This window comes from Notechis scutatus, chromosome Z (assembly GCF_049901735.1).
Source record: "Notechis scutatus isolate UNSWTSFEM ecotype Mainland chromosome Z, rNotScu1.2, whole genome shotgun sequence".
NCBI lineage: Eukaryota > Metazoa > Chordata > Lepidosauria > Squamata > Elapidae > Notechis > Notechis scutatus.
The window spans coordinates 46343786-46359074 of NC_142025.1; the positions used below are offsets into that span (position 1 = coordinate 46343786).

At 38.6% G+C, this 15289-nt stretch overlaps 1 protein-coding gene across 2 annotated transcripts in view; it reads left to right on the forward strand.

Moving 5' to 3' along the window:
* The first annotated feature begins 2026 nt into the window (after window positions 1-2026).
* Window positions 2027-15289, forward strand: part of NEBL (nebulette) — a 172530-nt gene continuing 159267 nt past the window's right edge. For both annotated transcript variants that reach the window (XM_026675721.2, XM_026675722.2), the window contains exons 1-2: window positions 2027-2283; window positions 4542-4636. In XM_026675721.2, the coding sequence (XP_026531506.1) occupies window positions 2215-2283; window positions 4542-4636 (164 nt within the window). In that variant the 5' untranslated portion in view covers window positions 2027-2214. The remainder of the gene's footprint in view (window positions 2284-4541; window positions 4637-15289) is intronic.

The window sequence follows — 15289 nt, forward strand, 5'->3', positions numbered from 1 at the left end:
AAGGCTTGGAAGGTAAGCAAAGTCTATACTCGGGAAAACTACCACTAATCCCAGGGTTATTAGACACTAGGAAGTAAAAAAAAAAATGTGGCTGGAAAAGAAACAGTGATACACAATTTCCACACTGTTGCTAAGGGAACTGCAAGGATGCATCCATGAAGTCACCAGGAGCCGAGGCAATCTCTACAGTAGTTGACAATATCTTTTACCTTAAAACAAAAACAAAAACTTCTGCAGGAGTTTCTGGGTCTCAGCATATCTTTAAAATAATGCAAACCCTCAAGACATAAATTTGTTTCAAATCAATTCCCATGGGATAAAAAGTAAATTAAAAATAACTACACCAGTGTTCACCATACAGCCCACATTACTGAGGTACAGAATAAGTCAACAGCCAAGTCCAATATCCTAACTTAGTAGAGTCTGGTAAGAAACATTAGGAACTTATTAACATAAGGAACCCAATTCTCTACAGTACATATGGAGTCCTCAGCTTATGGTCATTTGTTTAGTGATCATTAGAAGTCACAATGATATTGAAAAAAGTGACTTGTGACTGGCCCTCTTGGTTATAACCATCACAGCATTTATGTGCTCAAATGATCAACATTTAGGTGCTTGGCATATGACAAACATTTACAAAAGTTGCAGCATCCTGGGGTCATGTGATCATTATTTGTAACCTTCCCAGCCGGCTTCCAACATGCAAAGTCATCGGGGAAACTAGATTCACTGAACAACCCCATGATTAGTTACATGGCAGTGGGTAGCAGTGAAAATGAGGTCTATCTTGATTCCATGCTATTTATGCTATAGGTTCCTGAAAGGTCTCATTATATCCTGTGTGTGTTATCAGCTGGAGCCTGCAATCATTTCCCTGACTGGGATCACAGGAGGCAGAGCACAGATGCAAATATATCATGTAAAAACATGCCAGCATATTTTTTTGGTCCATTTTAAAGCACCTTGTGCAGCTTAAGCAGCACTTAGCATATCCAACAAATTAATGCTTCTCTGCCTAAATTTGCTGGTATATGTTCGGCTACTGCCATTTGATGACATTTTATGGACCTAGAAGTCCTGGGATCTGCAAATGACAATTTGTGATTGCATAGGGCTGGGTTGCCCATATTGCTCCAAATGAATGAGATAATGCGGAAGCTTGAGCTGTGTCTCTGTGCTGAGAAAATCAGGTGAAATTGCCCAGGAGCTAGAATGGTGCCGTAACAGGAAGTGAGTTGGATGAAGACCATAAAGCCTAATCAGAATAGAATGACAGAGGTATTGGAAATAGCTGTTTCTCATGTCCATTAATTCGGTGAATACTGAATAGAATTGCAGGCTACTTTATTTGCCCAATCACTTTGAACTATATACTGATTTGCTCATTTTGATGCCTCTGTGTTTTTAGCTAGATTTATGTCTGACCTTTCATTCAGCAGCTCAAGATGGCTTTTATAGTCCTCCCATTTTTCCTCACACCACTGCCCCTCTATATTGGGTTGAGCTGAGAGAGAACTTGTCCAAAATCACCATGAACTTCCATGACTGAAGGAGCTCTTAAAGCTGATTTATCTGAGCCAATCCAACCCCTTCACCACTACATATCTGTTTCCTTACCTTTCTATACTATACAATACCTTATTCTGGGGCTTATGTCTATTGACTTATGATTATGTCTATTGTAAGCAGTTGTCCCAATACTTTTCAAGCTTCTAGCATGAACTGCGAACAGATGACCCTATTTTTATAAAGAGTGAATGGCTTACTTTGCATTTTTGGTGCCTTTGACAATGTATTCGTCGCCTCATCCCCCATGAATAAAACTTTATCTAAAAAAAGCACACCTTCTCTTGCCGGCACCCACTTACCTGCCAGGTTAGGCCCCATGACTCCTCTCTTGGAGGCCTGGAGAAGGGAGGCGCCCGACCCTTCAGTGCGGAACTCACTTTGCGGGGGAGCCGAGCGCGCAAGCACGAGGCGGAGGCTGGCGCAGGCGGCTCCAGGCAGAAGTTCCCCTCCCACTCGCTCGCACATGCTGCCGAGCCGCCACCGCCGCCGCCAGCTGGAAGAGCCGCGCATTCTCGGCCGCTGACCTTCCACTCAGTCCGGCTGACTGCCCCCGGCAAGTCACCTTCGCTTGCGGCGAGCAAGGCATGCCCCTGATCTCCTGGGCGGCTCTTTCCGCCTGGACGCTTAGCGGGGAGACTGACCATGAACCCTCAATGCGCCCGCTGTGGCAAAGTCGTCTACCCGACCGAGAAAGTCAACTGCCTGGATAAGGTGCGCGCGCGCCAGGTGGCCGGGCCAGCTGCTGCTTGGGGCGAGGGGCGGCCGGAATAGGTGGAAGGGAACCCAGCGGGCATGCGGGAGGAGGGATGGGCGAGGAACTGATTCGGGGTGGCTTCGTTCCCTTCTCTCTGTGTCCGGCATCGTCTCAGATTCTACGTGTGCAGAAGTAGAAGGACTCCAAACTGGGACATTTTAGAGGCCCTCGTTTCTTTTTGCGGAGGAGCATTCTTTGGGGTGGGCGAGATTGAACTTAAAAGGAATGTCATTTGCAATTATGTGCGGAGGCTGGGAAGAGCCTTTCCTACCGGACACCTGTCACCTGTCTTGGATGGCAGCTCCCGCCACTGCCATTTCATCTCTTTCCCTCCCTCCCTTCCCCCGATGTCAGCAGTGCAGTTTATGCGGGGGCAAAAGTGTTGGTGTCGAGCTCCCCAGAACAACCGGAGAGTGGGGAAGGAAGAGATGGTTGAGCCTCGTGGTTGCGCGGCGGTTCCGGGAAGGGCGGATGGATAGAGAGAAAAGCCTGCGCGCCTTTCGGGCCAGGCGGCTAGAGAGGAGGTCCGGTGCTGAACAGCACTGCGCCGGCTTGGATTTTCCTTCTGCTTTTGGGAACCGGGCTGCGGCGGGAGCGGGGATGAGCGGAAGCGCTGAAGCCGACGAGCAAGTCGCCTGGGCAGCCCATGCGCCTCCTCCCCCACCTAGTATTGCAGTGGCGCTGGTTTCAGTAATGAACTTGTCACCCTGCGGCTGACGCATTGCTAGCCCTACTTGCGGGAGGAGGCGAAGGACTGTACCGAGCTTGATCTTCCCTGTCAGGCTCCAAGGGATCTCCTTCAGGCCCCTCATCCCCCAAACCCGCTCGTCTGGATAGGCTTCAGAGGGAGTGAGGAGACAAGGCCTCCTCTCCTTCTGCCATGTGAAAGCTGTGGGACTGCTTCCCCTCGACCTCCCTAAGTCCTAAAGGTGAGTCCCCTCATCTGGGACTCGAACGGCTTCCTCGCCTCCAGCCCTGCAATGCAGAAGGGGCTTCTTCGGCGGCAGCTGTTACGTAACGCTGCCCGCCCGCCCGCCGGCTTCTGTGGGCAAAGCTTCGTGAGGGGGCAAGGAGTACATCACTCCCGAGCCTGCCCTTCTCGGCGAAATGATTTCTGTCTGGCCCGCTGGGGATCACAAAAGTGCGATTGTCTGAAGGAATCTGCAAATAGTGAGGCTGTGACAAAAATGCCTCCTCCCACCCAGAAGGAGGAATAAACAGATTTTTGGTCGGCATTAGAATGGTTTTCTGTGAATACTCACATAAATGGGTGACGTTGATGCTTTCTGTTTGGGGGTGGGCCTTGAGAAATTATGTATTTTAATCTCAGGTCCTTCTGTTACTCAAAATAACAGGGACCATGTTTTCTGGAGTGAGGGAGAAAAAGAACCCTTAAAGTCAAACTACCTATAATAATGATGTGCTATAAAGGGCCTGATAATATGATGGTTTTTTAAATTTTTTTTAGTAAGATGCCAGTCACATTGGGCTTGATTAATGTAGTAACAAAATGCTCAGTTAGTAGACAATATTTAAGAAGGCAGATTAAAGACATGATGGGCTGATAGTTACAAGATTAAAGGCGTATTATTATTTTGGGAGGAGACTTTATATCTCTGGTCACTTTCAAGGCACTGTACTTGAAGTTTTAATAAACAAAAGGAAATGCTGGTATTTGGGTCAATTTAATAAAAATATTTATTCCTCCTTTGTGTGTACATTGGAGCAAGAACACAGAAAAAGCCAATGAAAAACATGGACTTGGGATTGTCGAGTAAAATGATTTGGGATGAGCAAAAGTTCAGTCCATTATAACTTTGTTGACTTCAGTTCACAAATGCTCCAAAAACTTGAAAATGCTTTACAACATTATCACAAGCTATGTCAACAGCAACATGAATGAAAATGCTCCAGGAGATTGAGTGGCATTTGTAAATTGTAAACCAGCAGCTTTTGATTTAAGCAATGAAGTAAATTTTCTATGGATGAGAAGGCCTCTGTCCAAGTAGAATGAGCAGACAATCTATTAAGTAGAATAGGGTGCTTTGCCACATTTTGAAATGATATACATTTACTTTATAATACCATGAAATCTACTGTCCAAAATTACTGTTATAGTCCTGAAAACTAATAGATCTTAAAGGGAGCATCTCCACTCATTCCATAAATAATATTGGCAATGGTACCATTTATAACCATACAAATTTTCTTTCAGTACTGGCACAAGGGATGTTTCCATTGTGAAGTCTGCAAGATGGCTCTCAACATGAACAACTACAAAGGATATGAAAAGAAGCCTTACTGCAACGCGTAAGTGTTAAAATGTTAACTTAAAGAAATGTACTCATAAGCTCAGGTGGGAAAACCTCGGTGATTTGGATGATTTTGAAAAAAAAGAGAAGGAAGGTAAAGCCTGATTATTTCTTGGATGGGATGTAATCAGAAATCTAAGGATTATAGGCTAGCTAGGTGGAAAAGTAAAACAAAAATTCCACAAAATGGGCAAGGCAAACCACTTCCATATTGTTGTCAAGGTCTACATATATGTGTTAATTGAAGTTACCAGCAGTCAAACTTTACTCAATGAAGATTTTACCTTACATGTATTGACAGGATGGATATTGGCTTTGATAGGTATATTATCAAAGGGAAACTTCTCAAATTAGTATTAATTCAATCTCTGCGAAGTTCTTTAGCGTGAAGTCTTTTATTGTTCAGGAAATTTGTTATTTAAGCAGGAAAACACTTTGCTTTAGAATGATGACCTCCTAACTCAGAAGGAATGACTACAGTTTGTATAAAAATTTGTACATGATCATTCTCCAGAGTTTTAATGGCCCTATTAGAATGAAATCGTATAAAATTTCTTAATCAATGAAGAGTTTCCACTCATGGTTTTGGAGCCAAGACTTTCAAAGGTTAGTAGATATGTTTTATGAAATTTTTTATGAAAACTGAGTATATACCATATATATACATATACATACGTACGTACACACACACACACACACACACACACATCTATCTATCTATCTATCTATCTGTCTGTCTGTCTGTCTTTCTGTCTGTCTGCCTGCCTGCCTGCCTGCCTATCTATCTATCTATCTAACACACACACACACACACACACACACACACACCAACCATATATATAAATACAGAGATTAAAACAAAATTAAAAAATCACTAGCTTTCTATATTGCTATATTGTTAGTAAGTCCAGGATAATCATATTTAAAGGTACATTTTTGGAGGAAAGTTAGTTTTCCTTGCAGGTAGGTAAAAAGGTAAAGGAGTCCTTGTAGAGTTTTACTCTGCTAATCATTGCTGACTATGGTGGTGGTGGTGTTTATCTTCATTTCAAGGCCATTTTGCCAACACTGTCTGTAGACATTTCTGCAGTCATGTGGCCAGCATGAGATCATGGAGTGCTGTTACTTTCCCAGCAAAGTGGTAACTATTTATCTACTTACATTTGCATGTTTTTGAACTGCTAGCTTGGCAGGAGCTAGGGCAAGGACAGAAACTCACCCCTTCAAGTGGTGCTTGGGTCTCAAACCTGGGTTGCTGGCTTTCCAGTCAACATACAAACACACATACACACACAAATAGATATATACATAAACGCACATATATGGTATATATATTTGCATTTATATCCCACCTTTTTCCTGAGTGTTCAAGTTTGTTTGAGGAATGTCAGAAGGGTGTAAAAGGGAGTAGATTCAAATACTTAGCATCTGAAAGTAAAACAAGAACAGGGGTGCAAATTTTACAGTGAGAAGTCCAAATGTGAATTAAGGAAAATTTTCTGACTGTGAGAGCTCTTAAACAATAATTTATCTCCTGAAGTTGTGAGTGCTCTATCATTGCTGGATTAAAAAGAAAAAGACTGGTCTACCATTTGTCCAGAATGGTATAAGGATTATGATTCTATATGACTGTGTGAATTATAATAATTTTTAGACACTGTATAAAATATCCAATCATTAAGATACTTTAAACTCAAAAATAATTAATCATAATTAGATCCAATGCAATATATCTTTATTCAATGCAAAATATCTATGCAATCAAATTAGAAGCAATTCTAATGTACTGCCCACATAGATTAAAAAATAACCACTCTCCAGGAATAAATTGTGATTTTTCCAGTGAACATTTTATTTCCTCCATTATAACCTAAATGCTTTCAGTTTGATAATGGACTCCTTAATTGGATGTTGGATATTTTTTAAATCCATTTTTGCATACTGGTAATGGAACATTTTCATTTAAATCTATTCCTACTGGTTCCCCAAAGCTTCTTTTGGAACACATGGAATATTAAAATGTTTGACTTGGGATGTGTGCTCAATATATCTAGTTTAGTATGCATAGTGTTTGTTTGCCTTTTAGAAAACAGAAAGTTCCCTTTTGATTCCTGAAAAGGGCAAGTTGACTTTTGCTGCTTGTAATTTATTTTTGTAATTTATTTACCTGCTTTTGTTTTTCATCTGGTTAGTAAAACAAAACTAGGTTGCTTTTCATAGGTTTTTAAAATCTTCCTTTTAATATTAGCAGGATACTAGAACCCCTATTGAGGCACAGGCAACTGAGTTTTTGAGAATGGATGTTGAATAACAGAATAACAGAATTGGGACCTTGCTCAAGCGGGAAACTCTATAGCATTTCAGACCAATGATTGTCCAATCTCTTCTTAAAAACCTCCAGTGTTGGAGCACCCACAACTTCTGGAGACAGTGAATGCCTTTCTACAACTGGCCTGCTCTTTAGTAAAATAAAGTTAATAAAAATTTGAAAGAAATTTCATCTGTCTGTAAGCAAGAACTGGTGGGACTATAAAATAGAGAAAGTGAAGAATGAAGAAACTAAATTGCTCTGGGACTTTAGAATTCAAACAGACAGGCACTTGCCACATAACACCCCGGATATAACAGTTGTCAATAAGAAAGACAAAAAAGTCTGGATATGGACATAGCAGAACCTGGAGGCAGCAGAATAGAAGAGAAAGAAGTGGAAAAGATAACAAAATACGAAGACCTAGAAATAGAATAACTATAGAAAAAGAAAACAAAGGTAGTACCAAGAGGCACTTTGATGGAATTCCAAAACACCTGGAATAGCAATTGAATACAACAAGCATTAATAAAATCACTATCATTCAATTGCAAAAAAGTTTTATTTGGAATAGCTTACATCCTGCAATTACATCTAATACCATCCATTATACACATCTGACTATCTCAGATCATAGGAAAGGACTGGATAAGTGGATAAAAATACCAAATCCATTCTAAACATTCTAAATCTGGCTCAAAAACATTAATTATGAAAGGGACCTTGGAGTCCTAGTGGATGATCACTTAAATATGAGCCAGCAGTGTGCTGCAGCAGCAAAAAGGCTAATACAATTATTGGTTGGATAAATAGAGGCATAGAATCAAAATCATGTGAAGTATTAATACCGTTTTATAAAGCCTTAGTAAGACCTGATATATTGCATCCAGTTTTGGTCACCACATTACAAAAAGAGATGTTGAGACTTTGGAAAAAGTGCAAAGAAGAACAACTAAAATGATTAATGGCCTGGACAAAAACATATGAAGAACAGTTGCAGGAATTGGGTATGCTATTCTAGGGATAAGAGTGACAGGATACCAGTATTCCGGTGTTTGAGGGGCTGTCACAAAGAAGGGGGTCAACTTATTTTCAAAAGCACCAGAGGGCAGGACAAGAAACAATGGATGGAAACTAATCAATGGGAGAAACAACCTGGACTTTAGCAGAAACTTCCTAACAGTGAGGACAATTAACCAATGGAACAGCTTGCCCTCAGAAATTGTAGGTGCTTCATCACTGGAGTTTTTAAAGAAAAGACTGGACAGCCACATGTCTGAAATGATATAGGGTCTCCTACTTGAGTTGATGATTGGACTAGAAGACCTCCATGGTCCCTTCTAGCTCTATTCTGATTAAAGATTAAAGAAGACATCTGATTGTGATAAGTCAATCTGGCTGTGATTGACAAAATCACCATCAGTTGTAAAAGGCAGCTTTACTTGAAACAGCTTACATTCGGTGATGATATTTTTAATACCATCAAATATAACATCTGCCTTGGGACAAATATCAACATCTCAAGTCCTTGGGAAGGACTCAATAGGTGCATAAAAATGCCAAATCCAGTCTGAACATTTGGCTGACTGTGTGATGAACCACAATAACAACAGATGCATCGTTAGGCATTAAAATATTGCCTACTATCTGAGAAAGTTTTACAATTCTTTACCAAACCAAAGGCTAAATGGTTAATTTTCAAGTAGTAGCTTGAATTTCTTACTATTTATTGGGATTTGGTGTTAATATTCCTTATACTTTTAAATTTTAAGATTCTAATTATCGCAGAGAGCAAAGGACCCCCTTGCTTGAAGAGTGATTTTAATACATATGTTACTTACATATTTAATACTGAAGGCTTTACTTATTCATATAGTAGATATGAGCCTCTTATAAAATTGCTGTTTCAAATGTGAGCATTTTCAGAAATGTGTATATAGAATCTGAATTACCCAGGGGATGTTCATTCCTGGGTTCGTGAGCAGATGAGACTGTAGTACTTACATTATTATTCACTGGTTGCTATATTAAGGGCGCCTTTAAGGCTCTTTTCCTTGGGTGTATGTGTATGTTTGATATTAACTATGTTAGAAAAAAGTGAATGGTATTTCTGAATGCTTAAATATCACCACCTTGAACACCATGATCATCAAATAGGAAACTGACAAATTGAGTCAATATCTCTTGTGAACATGATCCTCATTATAAACCAAGCCTTATTCTGCACTGAGGTATGATTCAGGAAGTCGAATAATAAGGAAAATAATCTTTTCACTCTTTCAGTTCATCCCATGGAGTGCAGGAAACAGCCAGCCTTTGTGAACTTTAGCTTCTGCTAACTTTGTCAGATTTGTAAATACACCTTCATAGGTTTAATTTCATTTTTGGCACTTACCCTAGGATATTGCAAATCATTCAATAACAGTGTTGTATATCAAAATTTGAAATTGAGCACAGACATGACAAATTTCTGCAAAGATGTTTCTGTAAAGATCTCTCATACAATTCAACAGTAAATAATTTAATATTTTATGTGCTTAATCCAAATAACAAAACAAGAGCAGTTTAGTTGATTATTGTTTATCATTTTTTCACCTGAAGACAAGTCATTGTTCAAAAGCTTAAATGTTTCCAGTAGAAAACAGAAACCTACAATATAAACCTGTAAAACTGACTTATGAATTTATGATTGGATCTAGTCATGTTTCGAGCAGATTTGTTAATACCAGTGGAATAAATTAAAACTTGTAGATTTATAGAAAGCTCATTCTATAGTACATCACATTAAACTTACATACCACATTGATCAAAATATACCAGATAACACAGGCTTAGAGAAACAATTTACTGATTGAGGTTGAACGTTCCAAAGTATCATGAGCTTGGCATAAGCTTTGAAGTCAACGATTGCCTGTATATGTTAAGTAAATATAACCTTAGTGTTATTTGTATTACTTTATTATTTATTCTTATCAAAGTATATATAAATGCATTGTTTTGGGGGTAAATGCTATGGATTTGGGGAATAAAAACACTTTAAGATTTATGCTAGATCAAGATAGAATAAGATAAAAATAGACAAGATCTGAAAATATGATTCTTAAATCAAAGTTTTATTGAGAACATTTGAATGAGGTCTGAGTGGAAGGACTGAAAGATAAAAATGTACATTCTATAATTTCTACAGTCTGCTCGTACATCTTTGGAAAGAGTCTTTGCTTTAATGGCATTAACTTTTTTTTTAAAGTACATGACTGCATGAACACAAGTAGTCTTGTAAATGAGAATTGGTTGCTGAGTGCCTGAAAAGCAGTCATGTGATGGGGTGGTGGCTGTTGGATCCCTGTGGGGAGGATTTCACCATAAGTTTGGTTACTGAGTGATTGGTCATAAGTCAAGAAGTAACTGTATCTACACAAAATAGGGTCTCAAACTGATTTTTGGCTGGTAAGGATTAGACTTTCCAAGTTACAGTTTTCTGGGCACCTGATAATTTTCTGAATCTTTTCTGTGTCATCAAGACACTAAAACAAAATAAAACAGCATACTAAACTTTTTCTGTAATAGGCAATTTTACAAAATTATAGAGGTCCAGTTTCTTTAAGCTTTCAGTTGTTTTTCCTTTAATGTAGCAAAAAGAATGGTCTATTCACTACATGTGCAAGCTGTGCTATTTTCTGCACATGCAAATAAAGTCTCTTCTGAGTTATGTCTTTATAAATAAAATGTCCTTTGAGCTTGACCTTTGCTGACTTCATGGACACATTAGTTTATTTTTCTGGACAACAGTATGAAAGTCAATTGCCACTGGTTTCTTTCAGAATGTTTTTTTCAGCTTCCCGATCCTGTTTGGCTGTTCCCTTAAATGATCTCCCATATAATTGTTAACCAATTATACTTTTCTTCCATATGTACAACCGGGTGCTGTCAACTGCTAAGTCATACATAATGTAACAACAGTATAACAGCACTATATTGCAATGCAGTTTTGATGAGTGCCATCCCCAGCGACAGTGAGTGCCATCCCCAGTTTCATGTGATTGCGGGTAATCTCCAGTTAATGGCTCTCATTGGGACCAGTAACTCTACTGCTAAGCAATGTCATGTGAAATGTGCTCTGCTTTGTGATGGCAGTTCTGGAAATCCGAGTTAGTATTGTTGTGCAAATCCTCCTCTGGCATTAGGTAAAGGCTCACTTGGATCCAATTCATTCTTGGAAGAAGGTAAGGGATCTTGTCATTCAAGTCTCCCTATCCTTCCATCTCCCCCATCTCTTTTTTTGGGCCTTGCCTACCTGCCATCACAAGCTATGCTTCCTGGCTTGGCCTTGCCTCTCTTTTGCCCGTTGTACCATGTGGCACTACTAGCCAGGGTCTTCTTTCATGTGTGGCCTTCTTTTGAAAATTAGCTGGGGCATCCTTTTGTGCTGATACAGCCTGTCCTTCTTTCACATTGGCCTTCTTTCACCTGCTTTCCAAGTCCTTCTTTAGTGAAAGGAAGCCTTGGCCGGCACATGAAACAATTTCCTCGTGCAACAAAAGAAGGACCTGGCCAGGAGTAGCACACAAGGCAGTACACATCCGCATATCTATAGCATTCATTTGCCAGCTCTGGGACATTTCCATGGTGCTTCCCTCACAAATGATCAGGATAGTGACTCCTATGGAGCGGTGACAACAAAAATCAGTTGGAAGGGGCAGCATTGGCAACAGGGGTGTTTGTAAATGCTGGTGGGACAAAGATTGTTCACGTGACTGTGGGCCACCTCAAGAGCCAGAACTTGGACAACCAGTTGTAAGTTTCTTTGTTCAGTTCTATCATAATTTTGAACAGTCATTGAATGAATGGTCATTAAGTGACGATTACCTGTATATATTTAATGTAAATGAATGAAAAAATATTTAATCCCCCATCCTCTTTCCAGTCTAGTTACCCATTCTTCTTATCTCTCCCCTTTCTTCTTGTTTTTGGCTCTTTCTAATAGAAGGAAAGGGCATACTAAGTGTACCTGTAAATACCTTTGTATTTCTGTATCTATGGTATATTGTTGTATATGTAAAGCTCTTTTGTATGAATCTGAATACACAGCCACCTCAGTTTTCTAGGTGAGAAAACTGAAAGAAAAAGCAATGGTTGAGATATTTGGGATTGCTTTTAATTGGAGTTAGCAATACCCAGTTAGAAGGAAGGGAAAATGCATAAGATTTTTAACCATTTATGTTTCTTTCCCTATATCGGCTCTTGCTTCTGGAGTAGGAAATGTTTTAAATTCAATGCCTTTTTAAAGTAAAATCTTCATCTTTTGACACTAAAGCATTGAAATCATTTAGTATTTGTTGGTCTGCTTCGTAACCAAAGTATATCTGCTTTTCTGAAAGCATCAAAAATGAAGATAAGATTATTAACTACATAAAAATCCAGACAAAAATAATATGAGAAAAAAATCTTTTGCTGAGAGCCAACTACCATTGCTTCCAAGAGAAATCACATGTTTGCCAGAATTTGCAAAAGTATTAGAAATAAAGCTATATGAAAAAAATTATGATAGCTACAAAAAAGAAAACAATATCAGCAGTCTTAACTTATCATTTCAGATATTTGAAGTTTAAAAAACAAAACGAAATGAAACAATGAAGGTAAATCATCAAAAATTGGTACTGTATACTTTGAATCAAGAGCTTTATCATGATATTTTAAAACAATCTTTTCCAAATTTTTCATTATAATGGAAATTCTCTAAATTCCCAACTAGACAACAAGATACTATAACTGGCCTGTTGTCTCAATTCATCTAAAAACATGCCGTGGAAATAAATTTATCCTGAATATGTTTTCCTAGGAATACAATAGAGAGTCCTAAACTTACAAGTATTAGTGACTGTTTGAAGTTACAAGACGAAAAAAAGAGAATCCAACCTTCCTCACACTTACAACCATCCTAGCATTCTCATAGTCATGTGATCAAAATTTGGATGGTTGGCAACCAGTATGTATTTACAGTAGTTGTAGTGTTTTTAGGGATCATCCAATCATTGTTTGTAACTATCTCAGTTTGTTCTGACAAGCAAAGTCAATGAAGGAAGATTTGCTTAGCAACCAGGTCAACTGCAGTGACTTTCTTAACAATCATGTGGTAAAAAAGGTTATAAAATCAGGTGCAACACATTTAACAACTGCTTTACTTAGCAACATAAATTTTGGTCTTAATTATGGTTGTAAGTTGAGGACTAACATAAAATATTTTTCAAAAATTATGAAACGATTGGGATTTAATTCTATAAAAATGCTTTGGAGTGTGAGCCCTTGTTTGCAAATCTATAAAGAGGGCTCAGAAAGAAAGCAAGAAGAATTGATTTCTCTGCTGAAGTCAGTAGCTCAGTAAATAGAATGCCCTAGGTTCTAGGGAACTCTGAAGGGACTGTTGTTCCTGGGAATACATTTTAACTGACAAGTGTTATTACCTTGAAAAGAATCTTCTGAACATTTCAAATACTAAAATGTAATAGAGTTCATTACTGCTACTGATGCACTTCTTTATTGAAGGCATGAAGCAAATGTTCTCTTTGCCCCGTTGGATATGGCTCTAGACCTTGAGCATCAGGACTGTGAATTGAATCTGATTCTCTTTGATTTAAGTTCATTTCTGCATTTCATGAAACTTTATATTATCTAGGTCTCAGTTGCTACTCTGCCCATCTTTCAATACCCTTTTGTTCTTCAAAAGCTTGCAAATTCATAATTGCTTTGCTATGCTTGGTTGCTATGTGCTGTAACATTAAGTATGGATGTTGGTAGCTGTGTGTTGAAAGACTAAGTCCTGGCTACTAGCCTGGAAATTTCTTAGTATTTTCAGTCAAGTGCTGTTTTGTTTTATAATTCAGAGACAGGAAGAGGAACAGTGTTGCTATTAGCCTAATTTGTATGATGATTGGTACTGGATAAGCACAGTACCTTTACCAGTAAAACATTAGCCTGTTAATGCTGAATCCATTATGCTCCATTGCAATGAGTCTTAGGCTGACATTTCAAAGGAATGGAAGAGGAGTGTTTAATTGTCTGTCCTCTTTCCAGATCCTTCAGAGAAGCAATGTCTGTGAGAGTGATAATGCTAGTGGTGGTCTAATTGATAGGTCATTCCAATAACAGTACTGTTATATGCATGTGCCAATGGAACTTCCCATTTCTTATAAGCATTCTGACATTGCACATAATCCAAACAGAGTGGACCTGTGGCATGATACTTTTTTATCATTTTGACAAAAAACAGCCAGAGCCTATAGATGACAATGCCTTAGATCAGGGGTGTCAAACTTGATTTCATCGAGAGCCACATAAGGGTTGTGTTGGACCTTGTGGGGCTGGGGTATGTGTGGCCAGGATGGCCGTGGCAAGCTTGAAGTCAGTCGTGTTGGGGGTGTCTTAGTGGCCCGAGCACTCTGCCAGTGAAAATGGGTTCCTGAGCTCCGTTTTTGACTAGGATAACCTCCTCAACCCTCTTCCCCCAAAAACGGAGCTTCACTGTTTCCAGGGCAGCCCCGTGGGCCACATCTGAGGACCCTGTGGGATGAATCTGGTCCCCAGGTCTTGAGATTGTTACCCCTGCCTTAGATTAATAGGGAGTTCCACATTTTGGATTACAAAGGAAGACATCATATAGTCAAATAGAAACATATACTGTATTTCTATTCCTGTGAATTAAAATAAAAAATAGAGTGCCAGAGACAGATTTCAAAGTGTTTCATGGCAGCTTTAAAGCTAACATATGTTTTTATGAAGTAAACTTGCATGGATAATTTTATTCTCAACAATAAGTTCATATATTTGTTTGTACACTATTTTGCTCTAAAAGGTTAACAAAGCAAACCCTATGGAAAAAGAGAAATGAATTATATATTCTTGAGAAATGTATATGTTATGAGAAAGTAGAATTAAATCTATAGAATGTAAAGGACTCATTTTTTATTTTCTAGTTAGCCACAAAAATAAATAATTGATAAGAAAAACCCTATAGTGGAAAAGCTATCTACAGATGTCTGAAAATTTTATTAATAGATTCATTTCATCAATCAGCAAATTGCACATTTTTCATGTGTTTAAATGAAATGAATAGATAACCGCTTGCTTTAAAGTAGCAGTTATCCAACATTTTGGTCTTAGAATCCTTTACATTCTGAAATACGATTGAAGATCACAAAGAATGTTGGCTTATGTAGGTTACATTTATCAATATTTAATGTATTAGAAATTAAAACTGAAAAATTTAAACAGCATCTATTTATTTATTTTACGGACTTCCTGAAAGGGTCTCAGGGACTGCTGTTCTAAATTATGAATATATTGAAT